The sequence below is a fragment of the Microtus oregoni genome, unplaced genomic scaffold, assembly GCF_018167655.1.
Source record: "Microtus oregoni isolate MIOR12 unplaced genomic scaffold, Mior012 000035F_ref0000213, whole genome shotgun sequence".
NCBI classification, from domain to species: Eukaryota; Metazoa; Chordata; class Mammalia; order Rodentia; family Cricetidae; genus Microtus; species Microtus oregoni.
Window position 1 is genome coordinate 19,471,303 of NW_024543094.1, and position 18,441 is coordinate 19,489,743.

Here is an 18,441-nt window from a genome sequence, read left to right on the forward strand (position 1 = left end):
AAAAGCTGAGCATGGTGGGGGCATGCCCATAATCCAGGTCCTGGGGATTGGTAGAGACAAGTAGATTGCTGACGCTCAAGTGGATTCTTAGAGCTCACTGCCTAGCCAGACTGACAAATAGATGAGCTCTGGCTTCAGTGAGAGACCCATGCTCAAAAGGGAAGGTGGACAGCCATTGAGGAAGATAACTGAGGTCTACCTCTGGCCTCCACATGGATGTACACATGCCAACATCAACATGTACGCATGTATATAACACACAAACAAAACTTGTGACTTTCAATCTCAGACTTTTGAAACTTCAACTTTTTTTGTTGGCCCACCACATATAGCCTTCCATCCATCCTCTGTCTGTAGACCCTACACAGCTATGGAGCAGCTGAGACCAGCTTTCCCCCAGGAGAACGAACCAAGACCCTAATTCTTCTCCATTAGAGTGGAAGAGAAGCTAGCTTCTCCCAGTTTTTGGAACTCTGCCCTATTATTTTCAATTGATCAGCCTGTCACCCTGAGATATTAGGCTACAACAAAAATGGCTGAGACAGACCACATCACCACGTTGTCTTCTCTCTGCACACCATGCAAACATCACTCATTTTGCCAGAGCGGGTGCTTGTTAAATTGCCTCTCTCTGTGTCTCCTTGCTCATTTCTCTGTTATCCATCATGTGGAAGGAGAAATCGCTTTTCTGTCAAGGCTGCTCATTGCTGTTAAGCACACTTGAGAGGTCCTGATCCTGCCAGGGATCTTGCTCTAGTGCTGAAGATTTACCAGAAGCACCTTTGTCTGCAGAGCTGCAACTGCTGAGAAAGATAAGATAGTGTATGCTGGTGTCCAGTGTGGTGGCCCTCACCTGGCTAAGATAGTACAAATGCCAAGGAAATAGACTTCCCTTCTCAAGACAGGAGTAAGCATCTCATGGACTAAACTCTCACTTCAAGAAGATGAATGGTTGTTTCTCTAAATGAGGCTCAGATGTGCATCGTGCTGCAGAGAACACACTGGCTTCCTGCTGAGATGAAAACTGGTATCCTAAGGATATTCACAGTCCCGAACAGAAGAAATCATGTAGGTCAGAAGCAATGAAAGCAAGCTAGATAGGCTCAGCTAGGTTTGGCCATGACCTCTACCTGTCTGTCTGCTTAGAAGAAATCATAAGCAATGGCTTTTCTTCTTCTCTGACCTCCCATACTTTTCAGATATTACAAGTAGGCCACATAAATATTGATGTGACTATGTGTGCATACAACTTAATTATCTCTTAAGAAAGGAGTGAACAATGCTTCATTTGTATACAGGTAGGTTCATTTCCTCACACAAAGACTGACTCTCACCAAGGTAGTCCCAGCGGTTGACAGTTGGCTCTTTATGGAATGCATATTTTCAGGGAAGGAACAAGAGACCAAGCATCCAAGGCAGAGACTGCAGTGTAATCACTGGGCCCTAGCTCAGGCTGCAGTATTGTAATAGTGACTCACATTCTTGGTACCAGGAAGGTTAATAAACATAAGAATAATTGCTGCTGTGACCAGCAGGCAGTGACCATCTTGTAATACCCTGAAATTTGCATGGTAGAGTCCTTCACATCTGCCAGGTCACCCTCAACCCCCTATTGAATGTGCCTATAGGAGTGTAGAAAACTACGGGATCATCTCATTAGATTCTGAAAAAGCCTTTGGCAAAATACAACATCCCTTCATGATAAAGGTCTTGGAGAGAGCAGGGATACAAGGAACATACCTAAACATAATAAAGGCAATATACAGCAAGCCAACAGCCAACATCAAACTAAATGGAGAGAAACACCCAGCGATCCCAACTGAAATCAGGAACAAGGCAAGGTTGTCCACTCTCTCCATATCTATTCAATACAGTACTTGAGGTCCTAGCTAGAGCAATAAGACGCCAAAAGGAGATCATGGGGATACAAATCAGAAAAGAAGAAGTCAAACTCTCACTATTTGCTGATAATATGATAGTTTACATAAGTGACCCCAAAAATTCTACCAAGGAACTTCTATAACTCATAAACACCTTCAGTAATGTAGCAGGATACAAGATTAACTAAAAAAAAAAAATCAGTAGCCCTCCTGTACACAGATGATAAATGGGCTGAGAAAGAATTCAGAGAAATATCACCCTTCACAATAGCCACAAATAGCATAAAATATCTTGGAGTAACTCTAACCAAACAAGTGGAAGACCTATATGACAAGAACTTTAAATCTTTGATGAAAGAAATTGAAGAAGACACCAGGAAGCAGAAAGATCTCCCATGCTCTTGGGTAGGTAGTATTAACATAGTAAAAATGGCAATCTAACCAGAAGCAATCTACAAATTCAATGCAATGCCCATTAAAATCCCAGCAAAATTCTTCACAGACCTCAAAAGAATGGTACTCAATTTCATATGGAAAAATAAAAAAACCCAGGATAGCCAAAATAATCCTGTACAATAAAAGAACTTCTGGAGGCATCACAATCCCTGACTTCAAACTCTACTACAGAGCTACAGTACTGAAAACAGCCTGGTATTGGCTTAAAAACAGACAAGAGGGCCAATGGAACCAAATAGAAGACCGGGATATCAATCCACACAACTTTGAACACCTAATTTTTGACAAAGAAGCAAAAAATATCAATTGGAAAAAAACATATTTAACAAATGGTGCTGGCATAACTGGATATCAACATGTAGAAGAATGAAAATAGATCCATATCTATCACCATGCACAAAACTCAACTCCAAATGAGTCAAAGACCTCAACCTAAAGCCAGACACACTGAACCTTATAGAAGAAAAAGGGGGAAGTACACTTGAATGCATTGGCACAGGAGATCACTTCCTAAATATAACCCCAGTAGCACAGACCCTGAGAGAAACAATTAATAAATGGGACCTCCTGAAACTAAAAAGCTTCTGTAAAGCAAAGGACACGGTCAACAAGACAAAATGACAACCTACAGAATGGGAAAAGATCTTCACTAACCCCACATCAGACAGAGGTCTGATCTCCAAAATATACAAAGAACTCAAGAAATTGGTCATCAAAAAACAAATAATCCAATAAAAAAAATGTAGTACAGACCTAAACAGAGAACTCTCAACAGAGGAATCTAAAATGGCTGAAAGACACTTAAGGAAATATTCAACATCCTTAGTCATCAGAGAAATGCAAATCAAAACAACTCTGAGATTCCATCTTACACCTGTAAGAATGGCCAAGATCAAAAATACGGATGACAACTTATGCTGGAGAGGTTGTGAAGTAAAGGGAATACTCCTGCATTGCTGGTGGAATGTAATTGGTACAGCCCCTCTGGATATCAGTGTAGCGATTTCTCAGAAAATTAGGAAACAACCTACCTCAAGACCCAGTAATACCACTTTTGGGTATATATCCAAAGGATGTTCAATTGTGCCGCAAGGACATGTGCTCAACTATGTTCATAGAAGTAACGTTTGTCATAGCAAGAACCTGGAAACAATCTAAATGCCCCTTGACTGAAGATGGATAAGGAAAATGTGGTACATTTACACAATGGAATACTACACAGCAGAAAAAATAACAACATCTTGAATTTTGCAGGCAAATATATGGAGCTAGAAAACATCATTTTGAGTGAGGTAACCCAGACTCAGAAAGACCGTTATCACATGTACTCACTCCTAAGTGGTTTTTAAACATAAAGCAAAAAAAAAAAAAAAAAAAAAAACCCAGCCCACAAATCACAGTCCCAGAGACCCTAGACAACAATGAGGACCCTAAGAGACATACATAGATCTAATCTATATAGGAAGAAGAAAAAGACAAGATCTCCTGAGTAAATTGGGAACATGGGAACCTTGGGGGAGGGTTGAAGGGGGAGGGGAGTGGCAGGAAGGGGAGGAGAGAAAAATGTAGAGCTCAATAAAAATCAACAAAAAATAGAAGTGTAGAAATTAAATTAGGCTGTAAATTAGTGGTGCAGGCCTATAATTCCAACTCCTGGGGAGACTGGAGCAGGAGGATGGCAAGGTCAAGGCCTGCTGGGACTGCAAAGTAAGTTCAAGGCCAGACTGAGTAACTTAACCTGTATGAAGAGTAAAGTAAAAAGGGTTGAGGCTCACTCGCTGTTAGAGCACTTGTCTAGTTTGTGTGAGGATTTGGGTTTGGTCCCCAGGACAAAAGAAGGAAGGAAGGGAATGAGACAGGGGGAGGACAGAGAAAAACAAAGAGGAGGGAAGAAAGAGAATTATATCTCCAAGGAAAAGCACCAGAGACTCAGTATCCATGTGCATGAAATCATAGTTAACGGGCTCAGAATGGACTTTAAAGAAATGTGTGTCCATTTACCAAATCACAGTGAGACCCCACCCTCCCTTAGGTCATAGGATGAGCATGGCAAGAAGCTAGCACTCGCCCTCCCCAGGAAATGATGCACAAGAAACAACCTAAAACCAAGAGCTTTCTATGTAGACGAGTTCAGGACAGTGGAGACGCATAGCCTTGGCTGTGTCTATAAACCCGTGGGTCTCCAGGTTGCCCTTCTGAGTCTAGAGAAACACGATTGTACATAGCTCTTGTTCTTATCAGGTCAGAGTAGCCTAAGCTGGCCAGTTCTTTCGTGCCCTCCTTTCTCTTGCTCTAACGGCCAAACCTGCCATCTCCTCCTGTCATTTTGGCATGGGCCCTTTCGGTTAATCATGGCAACACTTGGTTGTGCTAATTCCTGAGTTTGCCTTGGCTTGATTCATTAGTAGCATCTTGCTTTCCAAGGACTGGCATAAAGGCTCCCTGGCTCCTCTCCATCCTTTATAAGGAATACATCCTGTGAATGTTAAATGCTTGAGAGTGGTTTGAGAGTCCTAGGAGGTTCAGTCTCTGCTGCAAGTCCTGAGTGGTCTTTGTGAACATCTGAAGCCTTCTCCTCTGCTCAGGGTAGGGAACACTAGTCTATACCAGTCGTTTTAGTCTTATCTCTCAAAATATTCTGACTTCAACCAGGGGGTGCAGGGTATGCAAAGCACTAAGGAGAGCATGCCATAGCCGTGCATTTGAGGTTCTGAAGCTGTATGTGTTAGATGGCAATGGTCACAACTCCCTGTCACTGATGTCAGGCAGAGTAGTCTCTGTGGTTGTCTGTGACCTTCCTCTAGGGAGCGTACCATGGACAGAGAAAGTGGAAGAGAATAGCTGGCACCTGTCAGTTCGGAACCTAAATCCACAGCTGTGGGCCAGATGGAAGCACATTTTACTTCCTCTACTCCCTTATCATCATCTAGAAACTGTCACGTATGCAGCAGCTAAATGCTTTGGCATATTTAGCCTGGAACGGAGGGCAGAGGATTGACGGGTATTCATTTTACTAACATTTATTGAGCCTAAAACATGCCAGGCAATATGATGGGGTGCAGAGATGGCTCTATTCCTGCCCTGGCCTTGGAGGCCCTTGCTGCCTGCTGGAAGCAACAGACAGCAAACCCATAAATTGCTATCTAGTCTTGCTTGATGTCAGGAGGTAGGAGGCCGGTGCTGTTGTAGATCCTGGGACTGAGCTAGGAAAGGCCTGAGGCTGTTTTACAGGACAGGCAACAACCACCTGGCACTAGAAATTAGATAGAAATCTGTCACAGTCTAGGCTCTGTCTTTAAATAGGACCCCTAAGAATACCACATAGATTGATGGATTTCCCCTCAAGATTCAGTTTCCTAAGGATCTGGTAGAGTAGCGTATGCCCATTTGTCCAGTACTTGGGAGGCTGAGGTAGGAGGATTACAAGCTGGAGGCCAGCTTAAGCTATAAACTGAGGTCCTTTCTCAGCTTTACTCCATTCAATCTTCTCCTTGCTAAAAGGGAGAGACCCTCCTGGGTTTGAGAAAAGATGTATCATTCAATTAGGAACATAATTTTAGAAACACAGTTTGAAATAATTGAACTAGCTTCCAACTATAGAGATCCAAAGCCTGAAGATGATAGGAGGAATATATGCAGTGGGCTGGGGGAAGATAGAGACATGAATTAGGTCCCCAGAAAATACACACACACACACACGCCTGCATGCACACCTTCCTTCACACATGAACCCACACAAAACTGTACCATGCATGCACAAATATATAAAACAAAGTGAAATTTGACCTTTTTTTAAATTGGTGATCAGGATTTTTAATTCCTTTAGCACAATACTAAACACTCAAGAATCAAAAGCAGTCTCTGTTGCATTTTGAAACATTTATTTCTGGGGTTGCATAGAAGCAGAAAAGAGGCGGTGCATTTACCGAGACGTGATTAAGCAAGTACACAGAGAAGAAAATGTCATTCTGCTCTGAGATGACAGGATGGCAAGTGCTAAGTGGTGTTTGTGACTGAGAGTATGGTAGAGAGTGGAGGGGGAGAGACCTCAGCTCACACTGCCACATCCGCAAAATGCTGGTGAGGGGGATGTGGGAGCGTATACCACAACTCCAAATGACGCATTGTGCATGAGGCTTTTCCTAGATTCCTGTCTCCCAGCCATGCGGTAAGAGACTAGTGTTCTAGTTAGCCACAAAATGCTTCGTGACAGCTCGGGAGTGGCAGCAAGACATAGTGGGATGAACAGCGAGAGCCCATGGGCTATGGGATGCAGAACTCCACACATCCTCAAGGTAAGGTTGTGGATCTGCATAGATGCCTGTCTGCCTATCATCAGAACTAGAAGGAAGGGAGACTGCGGGCAGGGAGAGAGCAGGAAACACTTGGGAAAGAAAGGAGAGTAGAGGGAAGGAGAGAGAAGGAGAAAGGAAGCCAGAGTCCCAGGAAGAGCCCAGCCCATCTGGATGCTCACCTCTAGTTTGGAATTCCTTGCAGGCTGCTGCATCCTTGGTTGACACTGGAAATCAATCACCTCCACACTGGATGTCTGTCTGCACACCTAGGTGCTTAGATCTAAAACATATTTCTTGTGAGAACTATTTTCACTGCCAAAAGTTGCACCACATCCCCTAACCCAGTGTCCCTGGCCGTGGGGAGCTCTCCTCACTCCTCTTTGTCTGTGTTATGCCTGTTTCACAACTAACATGAGTTGTGTTTGGCCTGTCTCGAGGAGTCTCTAGGCCTTTTTGCTAATTTTCCCAACTTCCTCAAGATGGTGTATCCATGTGGCTGTAGTTATAAAGCCAATGATTCACGGTCTTCATCTGCCTTTCTTCGAGACAGATTGAGGGAGGTGGCTACGGGCATTATCAGCCTGTCTGTGGGCAAGCAGGATTGTAGAAAAATGAACCTCTGCTCTATTGATCTAAATTCCAATATAATCACGTCAGATCATCCAGGTTCTGTACAATGCTCCTGTGAAGAGCTGCAAAGCAACACAAAGGATGTTTCCCTTTTACAAGACCTTGTGGGCTCTGATGGGATGAGGCAGAAGTTCTGGGATGCCTTCTAGACAGTGTATTGGGGAGCAGTATGATATATACAGTGAACCTTCTAAATGTGTGTAAATGTGTTTCTGAGGGGCTGAAACTTACTTTGAATGTTTTACATAAAATACAACACCAACAACTGAATGGCAGCCCAGACCTTGCTGCTTTGGTCTAACCAGAGTAGGAAGGCTCAGAGGAGAAGGAAATTATTTTCCAAGGAAAGCTTCATGCTGTTCTGTGAGGGCCAAGTCCAGCTTTGCCTTTGAAGTGATTATATGGTATGGTGCTACCGCTTAGGTGCAAGTGCTTACTGCTTGGTTCCAGGGAGGTGCTACTGGAAAGAGGTGGGACCTTTCAGTGTTTGGAATCTGGTGGGAAGTCACTAGATCCTGCCCTTGAGATGGGTGCGTGGGAACCCAGTCTCCTCTTCTTCCATTAGCTCTCTGGTCATGAGATAAGCAGTTTATCTCACCATGTGACCTGAGGTTTATAGCTATGGATCCATGCGACAGTGGGAGTCTCAGAATCTGAGCCAACAGGGCAGAAAGAATGTAAGAGATAGAGGAAGGACATTGTGGAATGCTGTCTTTGGACACTGTATGGATGTTAGACTTTTGAACTCATAACAGCTGTGGTTACCTGTACAAGACTAAGCCAGTCGAAATTCCAGCATGACATGGGAGAGGTTTCCAAGGCCCACTGCTAGCTGAAGAGCTGTCAGCAGTTCACGGCAGCTGGGAGAGGGGGAGTCATCTTTCCATGGCATTGTGGTCACTGACAGGTTGCCCATGTGCCACTGGGTAGCCCCATAGCGATGCGCATATGAGCAGCTCTAATTGAACCTTGTGGTTTATTTTCTTTTAGAAATAAAAGAGGACATGGAGGGGGTAAAGAGATGGGCTGTGGGGTCATCCAGGTATAGATATAATCAGAATATATTGTGTGCATGCATGAAGATCTCAAAGAAAGAGTAAAAAACATTATTTAAAAATGACTGAAACTACAACCCCTCATGTATCAGCAAACTAGATAAGCCATATAAGGCCAGGTCAGGCTCAGTGTGCCTCTGACAAGCTGTAACAGCATCAACCACATCTGAGCATCCTTTGGACTCTGAGTCCTGCTGGTACACAGGGACCACCGATCGTCTTTCTGTCTTGTATAACCCTTGGCAGAAATTCAACAAGCTTTATTGAATAGGTGTGGGGCACGTCATAAGGAATATTTATTCATCTCACTCTGGGTATGACTGACTTTCAAAAGAAATAAAACAAAGCCTTTTAAAGCAAATAAATCTTTTATACCTTTTTCCCAGTGCCCATCAGTGAGCAAAACGGGGTTGAACACATTATCTGGTTTTAGACTAGAAGGTCAGTGAGGCTTGGATCATGACAATACGCAGCCCAATTCTGTAAGCATTTGTTTGAGCATGTGCATCCCTCATATCTTCCTCCCTGTAGACTGAGAAAAGAGTGGGTGGGAGAAAGTAGGGAAGACTTACATAATCAAACTAAGTGCTGAGACTCGGGCAACGGGCTCCTGATGAGAGTTCATTGATAAACGTCCTCTTGTCATTCTCTGGGGTTTGAACGATGATTTGAAAGTTGAGAATGGGTAAGCAATCATCTCTGTGCTTCCTGACTGTAGATACAATATAACCATCCTCCTGGCATTCCCATTGCCATGCCTTCCCCACCATAATGGCCTGTATCTCAGACCAGGAGCCAAAATGGACCCTTCCTTCCTTCGGTTACTTTCATCATATGCAGTGAAAACATTTCCAATGTGTAACTCAATGCCTGGCATTTGTAAATGTAATGTTTGGCATTAGTAACTGCTCAATGGATGATGGCTATTGTTTCTAACTTCCGCAAGACATACTCACCAGGATTAGTTTACCTATTATAGGAAACTAAATGTTCTGTTTGTTGCATTGAAGTGAGAATGGACTGGGGGAATCTAGAGACCAAGACTCTGCTATATCTTATTTATTGCTATATGAGCATTTTGCACAATACCATTGCTTCGTATCTCTCTGTAGAACTGAATCAAAATGGCCTTTGTTCTTCTAGGCGAAATCCTCAGACACATGCCCAGATCTGTCACTAGCTGGGGCCTTGAGACTGTCTTCTCTCTAGAACTCAGGTTCCCAGTGCCCTAGAGAGAAGTAATGAGTTCTGGACCCCAGGATAAAATTCTGGCTGTGACATCTACTTCAAGCTTTAAGTTTTTGATTCATGGCCTCAAGCTGGGAGCAGTACCTGCCACCTGTGAGTTATGTAATCAGTGAGACAGTTTCTGAAAGGACTACAGAGAGGGAAATTGATGCACGGAGGATTTTGTCAGGCACTAGACAAATTGGAGCTCAGGTGATATTTGTTGAAAGTTCCCCATTCGTTCCAGTTGTCTTGGAGAATGTCATTTATTGGCCATTAGGATGTTTTACTGCAAAAAAAAATGAAATAAAAGTGAAAATTTACTGTACTTGAGAAAAACATGGTTGAGATTGTCTTTTTGAAGTAAATATTCATTTTAAAACATTCAACCCTATTTAGGGTTAGGGTGCTAAGGCCAAATCCAAGGATTCCTTCATGCTATATGCAAGTATTTTACCACTGACATATAACCTTAGTGCAACTGATTTCTTATGTCTATTAAAATATGTGCTGTTACAACATGCACAGGTTGTATACCTGCACATGTACATGCAAGCATAACTGCTTCAAATAAAGCATTTTCGGTTTACCAAAGAACAATCAGGAACTGCTCATTAAGTCATGTTGAGTGTTAACAAAGGACACCAAAGAGCCAGTCACACTGGCACACAGCTATAATCACAGCCCTGAGAATGAGGCAGGAGCATCATGAGTTCGAGGCCACAGTAGGACTCTTTCTCCAAACCCTATAGAAATATCATTGAAGACATAGAATCTATCCTCCAGGAAAATTTGAAACATTAAAACCATGACAATAAGACATAATCTTTCAAAAATTTCTTGAGAAAACTCAAAAAAGAGATGAGATTTGAGCTGGCTCTTGATGGTTAATGTGTAGAGAGGCCTGAGCAGAGTAAGAAGGTAGTCTGTGAAAGGTGAAAGCGTTAGGGACCCATTCATCCGGCACACTTTCGCTCCGGCTGTGCAAGCTTTCGCTCAGGTTGTGCCAGGCTATCCAGGATGGCACAAGCAAATGTGATCTGATCGCCACCTTTGGGGAGCATGGAGTCTAACACAGAGGTGATGAGTCATAGACACAAACCAGCACACCAGCTATAACAGAGGAGCCTGGGAAGCTGGGAGAGCACCAGAGAGATATGCAATGCTTTGCATGGTATTGGGAGCTGGGGACAGGAAAGACATCCCTAACCATGGTCACACACCTAGGGCTTTATAACCTAGCAAGTCATTCCTGGCACAGAGAATGGGGTAGAGAAAAGAATATTCTAGGCTAAGGCTGAAATGAAGCCTCTCTAAGCCATCTCTAAATGAATGTTTGCTGTCTAGCTTTTATGCTTTCTCTTTAAGATGAGTTTAATGTTGGCCATCTGTTTCCCTGTCCCCAGCTATAGCTGTAATTCTGTATCAGTAGGTGTTTTGGCCACCTTGTTCCATGCCTGGGAGTAGTTGGTACTCAGTGAGCATTTGGTGATGGCCAGAGCACTGCCTGACCAATAATCCACTGTCTCCTGACCCCAAAGAAGCCTGTGCTGAGGAAAGGTAGAAGTGGTACGGAGAGGGAGCCGGGGGACAGCAATGGCCACAGCCTGTGCTCACTATGGTCAGAAGGCAAGAAAAGGAGGTCAGCTAATGCTCCCAGCAAATGCAGAATGCTTCAATGAAGAGGGATCATTTTCACTCATGTTGAGGACTTGCTGGCACATTCAGAGAGACAAACCCCACTTACTATTCTTCTTGCCCAGCCCTCAGCCTCCCTGCTCATAATTCAAGTACCCTTTTGAGTTCCGTGACCCTGTCCACACGTATGCATGCTGTGGAGGCCAAGCAGCCTTTTGGAAGCAGTCAGGAAATGGGGAGCAGAAGTAGAAATAAGGACAAGGTTGGGGACAGGATGTACCCTGAAGGTTTCCCCCAGTGACCTACTTCCTCCAACCACCTCCTGGTTACCCATTCAGTGAACTCCTCAATCAATGCGCCTGATGATGAAGTTAATTCCCTAATGATCCACCCACCTGTCGGTCGAGCCGCCATCTTAGGAACGAGCCTTCGAGCCGTCAGCCTTTGGGGAAATAGAGTAATCATTGTTCTCGTAGCAATGGCCAAGTAGCTGACAAGAAGCAATCGGAAGAAAAAAGGGGTTTATTTGGGCTTACAATTTAGAGATGATATTGGTGGCAGGGGAGTGAGTGCAGTCAGGAAGCAGAAAACATAGAGGAAACAGGACTAGGCTATAAAACTTCAAGGCTCACCCCCAGTGGACCACTTCTCTCAGTGAAACTCTACCCCATAAAGGTGCCAGAACTTTCCAAAGTGATACCACCAGCGAGGAACCATCTGCTCAAACATATGAGACTCTGAGGAGCATTTCAAATTTAAATCACAACAGGGAGACGCTTGTGTTATACCCAAAGCAACAGTCAACAAAACTGTATTATTCCCTTAAATATTAAGAGAGAAGCTCTTGCATAGTGTTCTCACCACAGAGTGTAAAGTACATTACAAATTTTAAGTCACTCCCTGCTATCAGGCATGCTGGTATTTGTTCCCCCACCGCTTCTGACCCCCCCCCCCCCCACTTCTTCCTGTCCTCTTAATAGCTATCTTTGGTATCAAAAGGCATATGGAACAACAGAGACCCTAAAGTATATGACCTAAGGGATACAAGTGGTAGGCCAGAACACAGTGGACCCTGGAAACAAAAGGAGAGAGAATTAGCTACTGGGGCCGATGGCACAACTGTAGGCTCAGGTGACTCTGTGGCTCTTAACGATCCTATTGACTCATCTTCATCCTATCACACAATGCTGCAGGGTTAAATTGCAATAGATGTCATCTTCTCTGCCTGGGCATGGCACCCTCTCTCCTTATCCCTTATGTTGAGGAGGTGGAGTGAGGCAGGGGTAGGATAACAAGCCTGGCCCCCACCCTTACCATTCTGAGGCTAGCCACCAGCATGGGCAGCCTTCATGGGTAGCTAGGTCACTTGGCTGGTCCTTGGGCCAGCACAGGCCCAAGACTGGGCCACATGGTTTTATTTTTATTTAGCTTTATTTTCTGTGTGTGTCTCTGTCTGTCTGTGTCCATCCCCCTCCAGTATTAAGTGAGAGCGCGGTGGGGAGTCTCTCAAATCCTTCTCTCTGGTGCAGGCAGAGTGGGTTCAGTGGAAGGCAGGTAGGGACCCAGAGTGGCCTGGTCCTACCCTCTGGCCTATGGACTTCTCCTCGGGCCACCAGTGTTGCCCTCTCCCTTTTGAAAACAAAATACCCTTGTTTGTAAATCTTTAGATGCTTGGGAATAAAACCCTTCCCTTTTCTTCTGGAAAACATAAAAAAGAATTAGCTACTGGTTGTGACTTGGGCATCTCTGTAGCAAACATTCTCTTTTACAGCTATTTAGATCTGTGATCAAAGGTAAACAGGCCAACAAACATAACTTAAAGTAGGGTAATGACCACATTAAACTCATGGGCGTCTTGACAGGAGCTTTTATGCTGTTACAGCCTTTCAGTTTCCAAGAAAAACTTCACCCTGCCAGATCACCCACAGCTGGCCTCTCATTGCTGATTTTCACATCCATTTACATCAACATCCTTCTCTGTGGAAAACCACCTTAACAGTGTGGATCCGTGGTCAGGAGCTCCACTGGGAAAACCCAAACCATTCCTTATTCTCTCTACAAAGGCAGACTGTTTGCCCTCAGTGGTCGGCATGTGCATTAGATGTTCTAGAACATCTCAACAGCTTGGAGTATTGCTGTTCCACTGCCTCCTGTAAGTGGGGTGTACAGAAAGAATCGGGTTGGTTGATATCTTGAGATCTCCCTAGTTCTTCTAGGATACGGCACTGGTGAGTACTCCTGAGCCTTTGTCTCTGCTTCTGAGCCCAGCCACAGGGGCTCAGCAGTCAACAAGGCAGCCCCTTCCTCCATGCATGTGCCTGGGCCTGGGCCTCTCTCTACAATACCCTCCAGGCAGGTTCTGGCGCAGACCCTGACAACCAGAAGCAAAGATGAGGTCCTGCCCTAGGTGCATGTGGACAGTCAGAACTGTGCCCAGAGAGGATGTGGCATGATAGATTCCAGTCCACTGCAGCAATTGCATGTTATCGAGTAGCTGCCAGAGAGAGGTCAGACCTTAATCTACCAGCTAGTTTCCAAGGGTGTGGGAGAGCCGAGCAACGAGGAGCTCAGATAAACACAACATTACATTGGCCCAGATATAGTAAGTGTTCCGTATGTGGTGAACTGGCCTGAAGCATCTTGGTGAACACAGCCCAGAATGAATGAGATGGACTGAAAAGGTAGAGTCACATTCTGGAGTTATTCTTCCAGGTGAAGGTGTTGGGTAGGTACAGGCCAACAGACCTACACAGAGTTCAAAGGCTGAAGTGGGGGGTTCCTGTCTCAACTCTTCTCCTCTACCGATTGAGCCCAAGAGTACAGAACACAGGCCTGGAGTCAGAGGGGTTAGGCCTGACTGCTGACCTTGTATACTGTTCATTGGTTTGCTTTCAAATGGAGACGGTACAAGGACTGTATTCAGGGGTGGTGTGAGAAGACCACATGAGTCCTGTGATCCGTGTGACCCTGGACTTGATTGCTACTGGGCTGGAAACACCCTAGACATAGGGAGATGAGGGGAGAGAGACATGGGTTGTCAGGATTGGGGCAAGAGCCTAATAGAATCTGTCTCCGGCAGAAGAGAAATAACCTTCCTTCCCAAGATCTTAACCCAAGAGCCAAATTAGAGAGGCCCAGGGCAGTAGACCCCCTACCTTTCATTCCCCCCACTCCACACCTTCAGCAGCCCTGCTGTGGTCCTCATCCACTGCCACCCCACTGAAGCCTACAATGTTGTCCATCTTCATTCACAGTCTAGACGTCAGCGTCCAGGGATAAGCAGAGCATCTCGGAAAGGGCTGATGGGTGACATTTGGGAGGAGTGACAGCAGCACCGCCTCTGACTTTTCCCCACAGGAGTACTGGGATTGAGGCAGGCAGGCTGCTCGTCCAGCTTTTCTGTGTGTTCCGGGGATTTGAACTCAGGCCATCAGGTTTACATGGCAAGCTCTGTGCTTACCGAGCCTTGTCCTCAGCCATCTCTCTCTTAATTTTCACTCAGGCCCCAAGACAGATTTATTCCCTTCTCTCTGGTCCTCAGAACACCTGCGTGAACAGTCCTCTGTGTAAAAAGAGGACAGAGGAAAAAAAGCTAAGATGAAAAGAAATTGGAATATACATTAAGAAATTGGAACGAGAAGAAATCCTTCTTGAAAATTTTTAACGTTTTTTTCCCCCTTGAGAAGAAAGCCAAACCATAAAGCAAAACATACTCAGCTGTTAACAAACAAAAAGCTCACATATCTAACATGTAGGTTTTTTCCAAGACAAACCAACATTTTGCTCTGTCGGCTTTTCCTAATGCACGCATTTTATTTTGCCCAAATCCTCATTATGGGAAAAATTTACATATCCCTCTCTCAGAGGCCCCGGGGCTTCCATGGGTAGTGAAGTATGCGCTTGGTGGTTTCCGAAGCACTGGCTGCTTCATTTTGCCCACCGCAGCAGAACCTAACAAATGAAATTTTCCAAGCATTCAGCCTCTAAAACACGCTTGTGAGTGAGATGATGTAGACTCTTTGCGGCCCACAGAATGTCTCCGGGCCTTGACTACTGTCATCGCCTGTTCCCTTCTGCAGCCAGCTGCAGCTGTGCCCCTGGTGGTGGGACAAATGAAAAATGGCTGGACCTTTATTGTGTTTGTCAGGAACCAATAGCAAATCCCTCCAGACCTCCAGTCTGTGGGTGCCTGTTCATTTGTTCTCATTAAACTCCTCTCTAGGCTGTTGCCATGTTTGGAACAATATTGAGCTATGTGGGAAGAACGGGGCTTGGCTTGGGGTCAGGCCTCCCACCATGGCTGCCACTTTCTGGCCCCAGGGGCCAGATCAGCTACATAGAATTTGGCTCTTGAGCCTCTAGAGTCAACTCTAGAGTCAAGCACTGATGCCTTCTGCAATGGGGTTGCTTACTGCCTTGACTTCGCCCTTCCGCTTGTATCCCGCCAATCCAGCCCTACGGGCCCCAGGCATGTTGTGGTCTTTTCCTAAGTGTTTTGGCTGATTGTAAAAACTACAAGAGAGGTGTCACAGAAGCATGTAGCTTAAAACCAATATATACATGGAATTTTCTACTCTGACCACTTATATATATTCAGATGAAATTTTGATGCCTGAAATATATTAGGGATCTACTGGTAGTAAGGTAACACAGGAATTCAGGGTAGAACTGGAGAGAGAAATCATGACTTTTTTATGTTAATTTATGTTTATTTTATTTATTATTCTCTCAGTTCCTAAGTAAATGCTCTACCTCTAAGCTACCAGAATCCAGTGTCATTGATTGACTTTGTGGTGATTGAACTCAATTGACCTGTCTGCTCTTTTTTTTTTTTTTTTTTTTTTTTTGGTTTTTCGAGACAGGGTTTCTCTGTGGCTTTGGAGCCTGTCCTGGAACTAGCTCTGTAGACCAGGCTGGTCTCGAACTCACAGAGATTCGCCTGCCTCTGCCTCCCGAGTGCTGGGATTAAAGGCGTGTGCCACCATCGCCCGGCTTGACCTGTCTGCTCTTGACACGATTGCAAGATGACCCTTGGTCTCTCCAGAGCTCTAATGTGTTTCTAGCACTATCCTAGTTGGACCATTGAGACGTTGCCTTTGAAATGGCCCAATGGCACCTTGGCTGCGGTGTTGTGATTCTACAGTGTGGTAGCTTGAGATGCCTCCTGTGGATGTTTGTTGCTTGTAATGGAAAAAAATGATAACATTTCTGATTTCTACTTGGTGGAATGATAACACACAGGTCAGGATGAGTCCTCGGAACTTGATATCCAGGTTGTAAAATTCCCTCTTCCTCCTTAGCTTCAAAATGAATGAATTCAAAGGGTCAAGGAAGATGGTCAAGTATTCATTTGTTTGTCCCTGTCACCAGCCTGACAGCTGGGGATAGTGTTACAGACATGATTAATAACATCCACACATGGAGATTGCCTGGTGGGTTTCTAGGGTTCATGGAATTCTGTTAATGCCATGTAAAATGGTATGGGGGTGGCAAGGTGGTTCATCAGATAAAAGTGTTTGTGACCTTACTTCAGTCCCCAGAAACTATAGCAAGACGGAAGACAAGAAGTGACACTAAAGTGTCCTCTGACTACCATGTGCACTCACCACGGCACATGTGCATCCTTACAAACACATCGTACACATCATATGCACACCCTAGTAAATAAAAACAGAGAAGAAAGATTTACGGTGGAATTATGAATCTGTGTATTTGGCTCTGGGCATGATGGAGTTAACCTTTTTGCTGCTAAGGAAGACATTTTCACATCTATGGTGTGTTCATGTCCAGAGGGTGTGGTTCCTTCACTGGGCTTTAACTTCAGCGTACTCAGAATGGGTTCCCTTGATTTGATGGATGGATCGATCATGTGTTTTCCTTCCAGGCAAAGTATGAACCCAGCATGGTGACTGTGCACACACTCAAATCTTACTCCCTCTTGTCTTGCAGGCTCTGTGGCTACCCTCCTTTTTACGATGAAAATGACTCGAAACTCTTTGAACAGATCCTCAAGGCAGAATATGAGTTTGATTCCCCCTACTGGGATGACATCTCCGACTCTGGTGGGTCTCTCGTAGCATTTACATCCAGAAGCCCAGGGACCCTGGGGCTCAGAATGGTCCTGAGACTGCTGTCTTCTATGGGGTTACTGTAACAAAATTCCACAGTCTGTGTAGCTTAAATTCCAAATGTTTATTTTGTATAATTCTGAAGGGTGAAGTACACTGGGCCTGCCTTCTAATTCATAAGCAACTGTCTTCTTGGTATGGTTTGTTCACAAATGGGGCATGAGCAAGACTTTCTGAGTCTTTTTCATAAGAACACTCATGTCTTCCATGAAAACCCTGCCTGCATGTCCTAATCACCTCCCAAAGGGCCACTTCAGACGTCCTCATTGTGGAAGTTAGGATCTCAATAAAGAACTTGTGGTGTCCACCAGTTTTTAGTCTATGGTCGCTCCTGAGAAAGTTCTATGAGCTACATCCTTAAGGTTGACTTGGAGGATAAACTTGAGATGTATTGCCCTGGCCAAGGGATGTAGACTTGCACATCTACCTCTCCCTGATAGGGATGCTCTAGGGATGACATATTATTATCTGGCATTTGATGGCTACCATCCAGGTGCTGAGAGCTAGAAGTCCTGGACATGCACTAACTCACTCAGTCCTCAAGACAACCCATAAGATGGGTATTTATATTATCCTTACTTGACTGATGATGAAACTAAAGCCCCATTGGGTAAAACAACCTGTTCTAGTTTATGGAGTCAGTACTTAGCAGAACTGGGATTTTAAGCCCTAATTTTCCTGAAGTTTACTAGTTATGGCAGGATTGTATTTGTGAAGTCACGTATCCTCAGCAAGACATTCTTGCATTGAACAGCCATGGTTTGCATGATAGAAGTCTTTTGGCTGAAGTTGTGATTTTGTTGTTCAGAGCCCATGTTTGAGACACAGTACACACACTGAAATCCCCCTAGAGAAGCTTACCATCCTTTCCAGGGGACAAAGCAAACCCAGGCCCAGGTGAAGAGGGGAAAACCGCAGAGGAAAGAAGGGAGGGGAGCAACACTCTCTGTTGAGCTGTTTGTACAAATAATTTTTATTATTTATATTACTTACTCCTAACTGGGACCCCCTTGCCTGTTTCCTCAACCAACCTCAACCACTTCAACCTTCAGTAACCGTCAGCTAAAACAAACCTTGCAGGGAATACTAGGACTTTGGAATTTAGAAGCCAGAGGTTTCCTCTAGAAGTTCA

General features: G+C 44.6%; 1 protein-coding gene across 3 annotated transcripts in view; it reads left to right on the forward strand.

Annotated features, from left to right (window-relative positions):
• Positions 1–18,441, forward strand: part of Camk1d (calcium/calmodulin dependent protein kinase ID) — a 417,381-nt gene that overhangs the window by 376,812 nt on the left and 22,128 nt on the right. For all 3 annotated transcript variants that reach the window (XM_041630683.1, XM_041630682.1, XM_041630684.1), the window contains exon 7: positions 17,131–17,243. In XM_041630683.1, the coding sequence (XP_041486617.1) occupies positions 17,131–17,243 (113 nt within the window). The remainder of the gene's footprint in view (positions 1–17,130; positions 17,244–18,441) is intronic.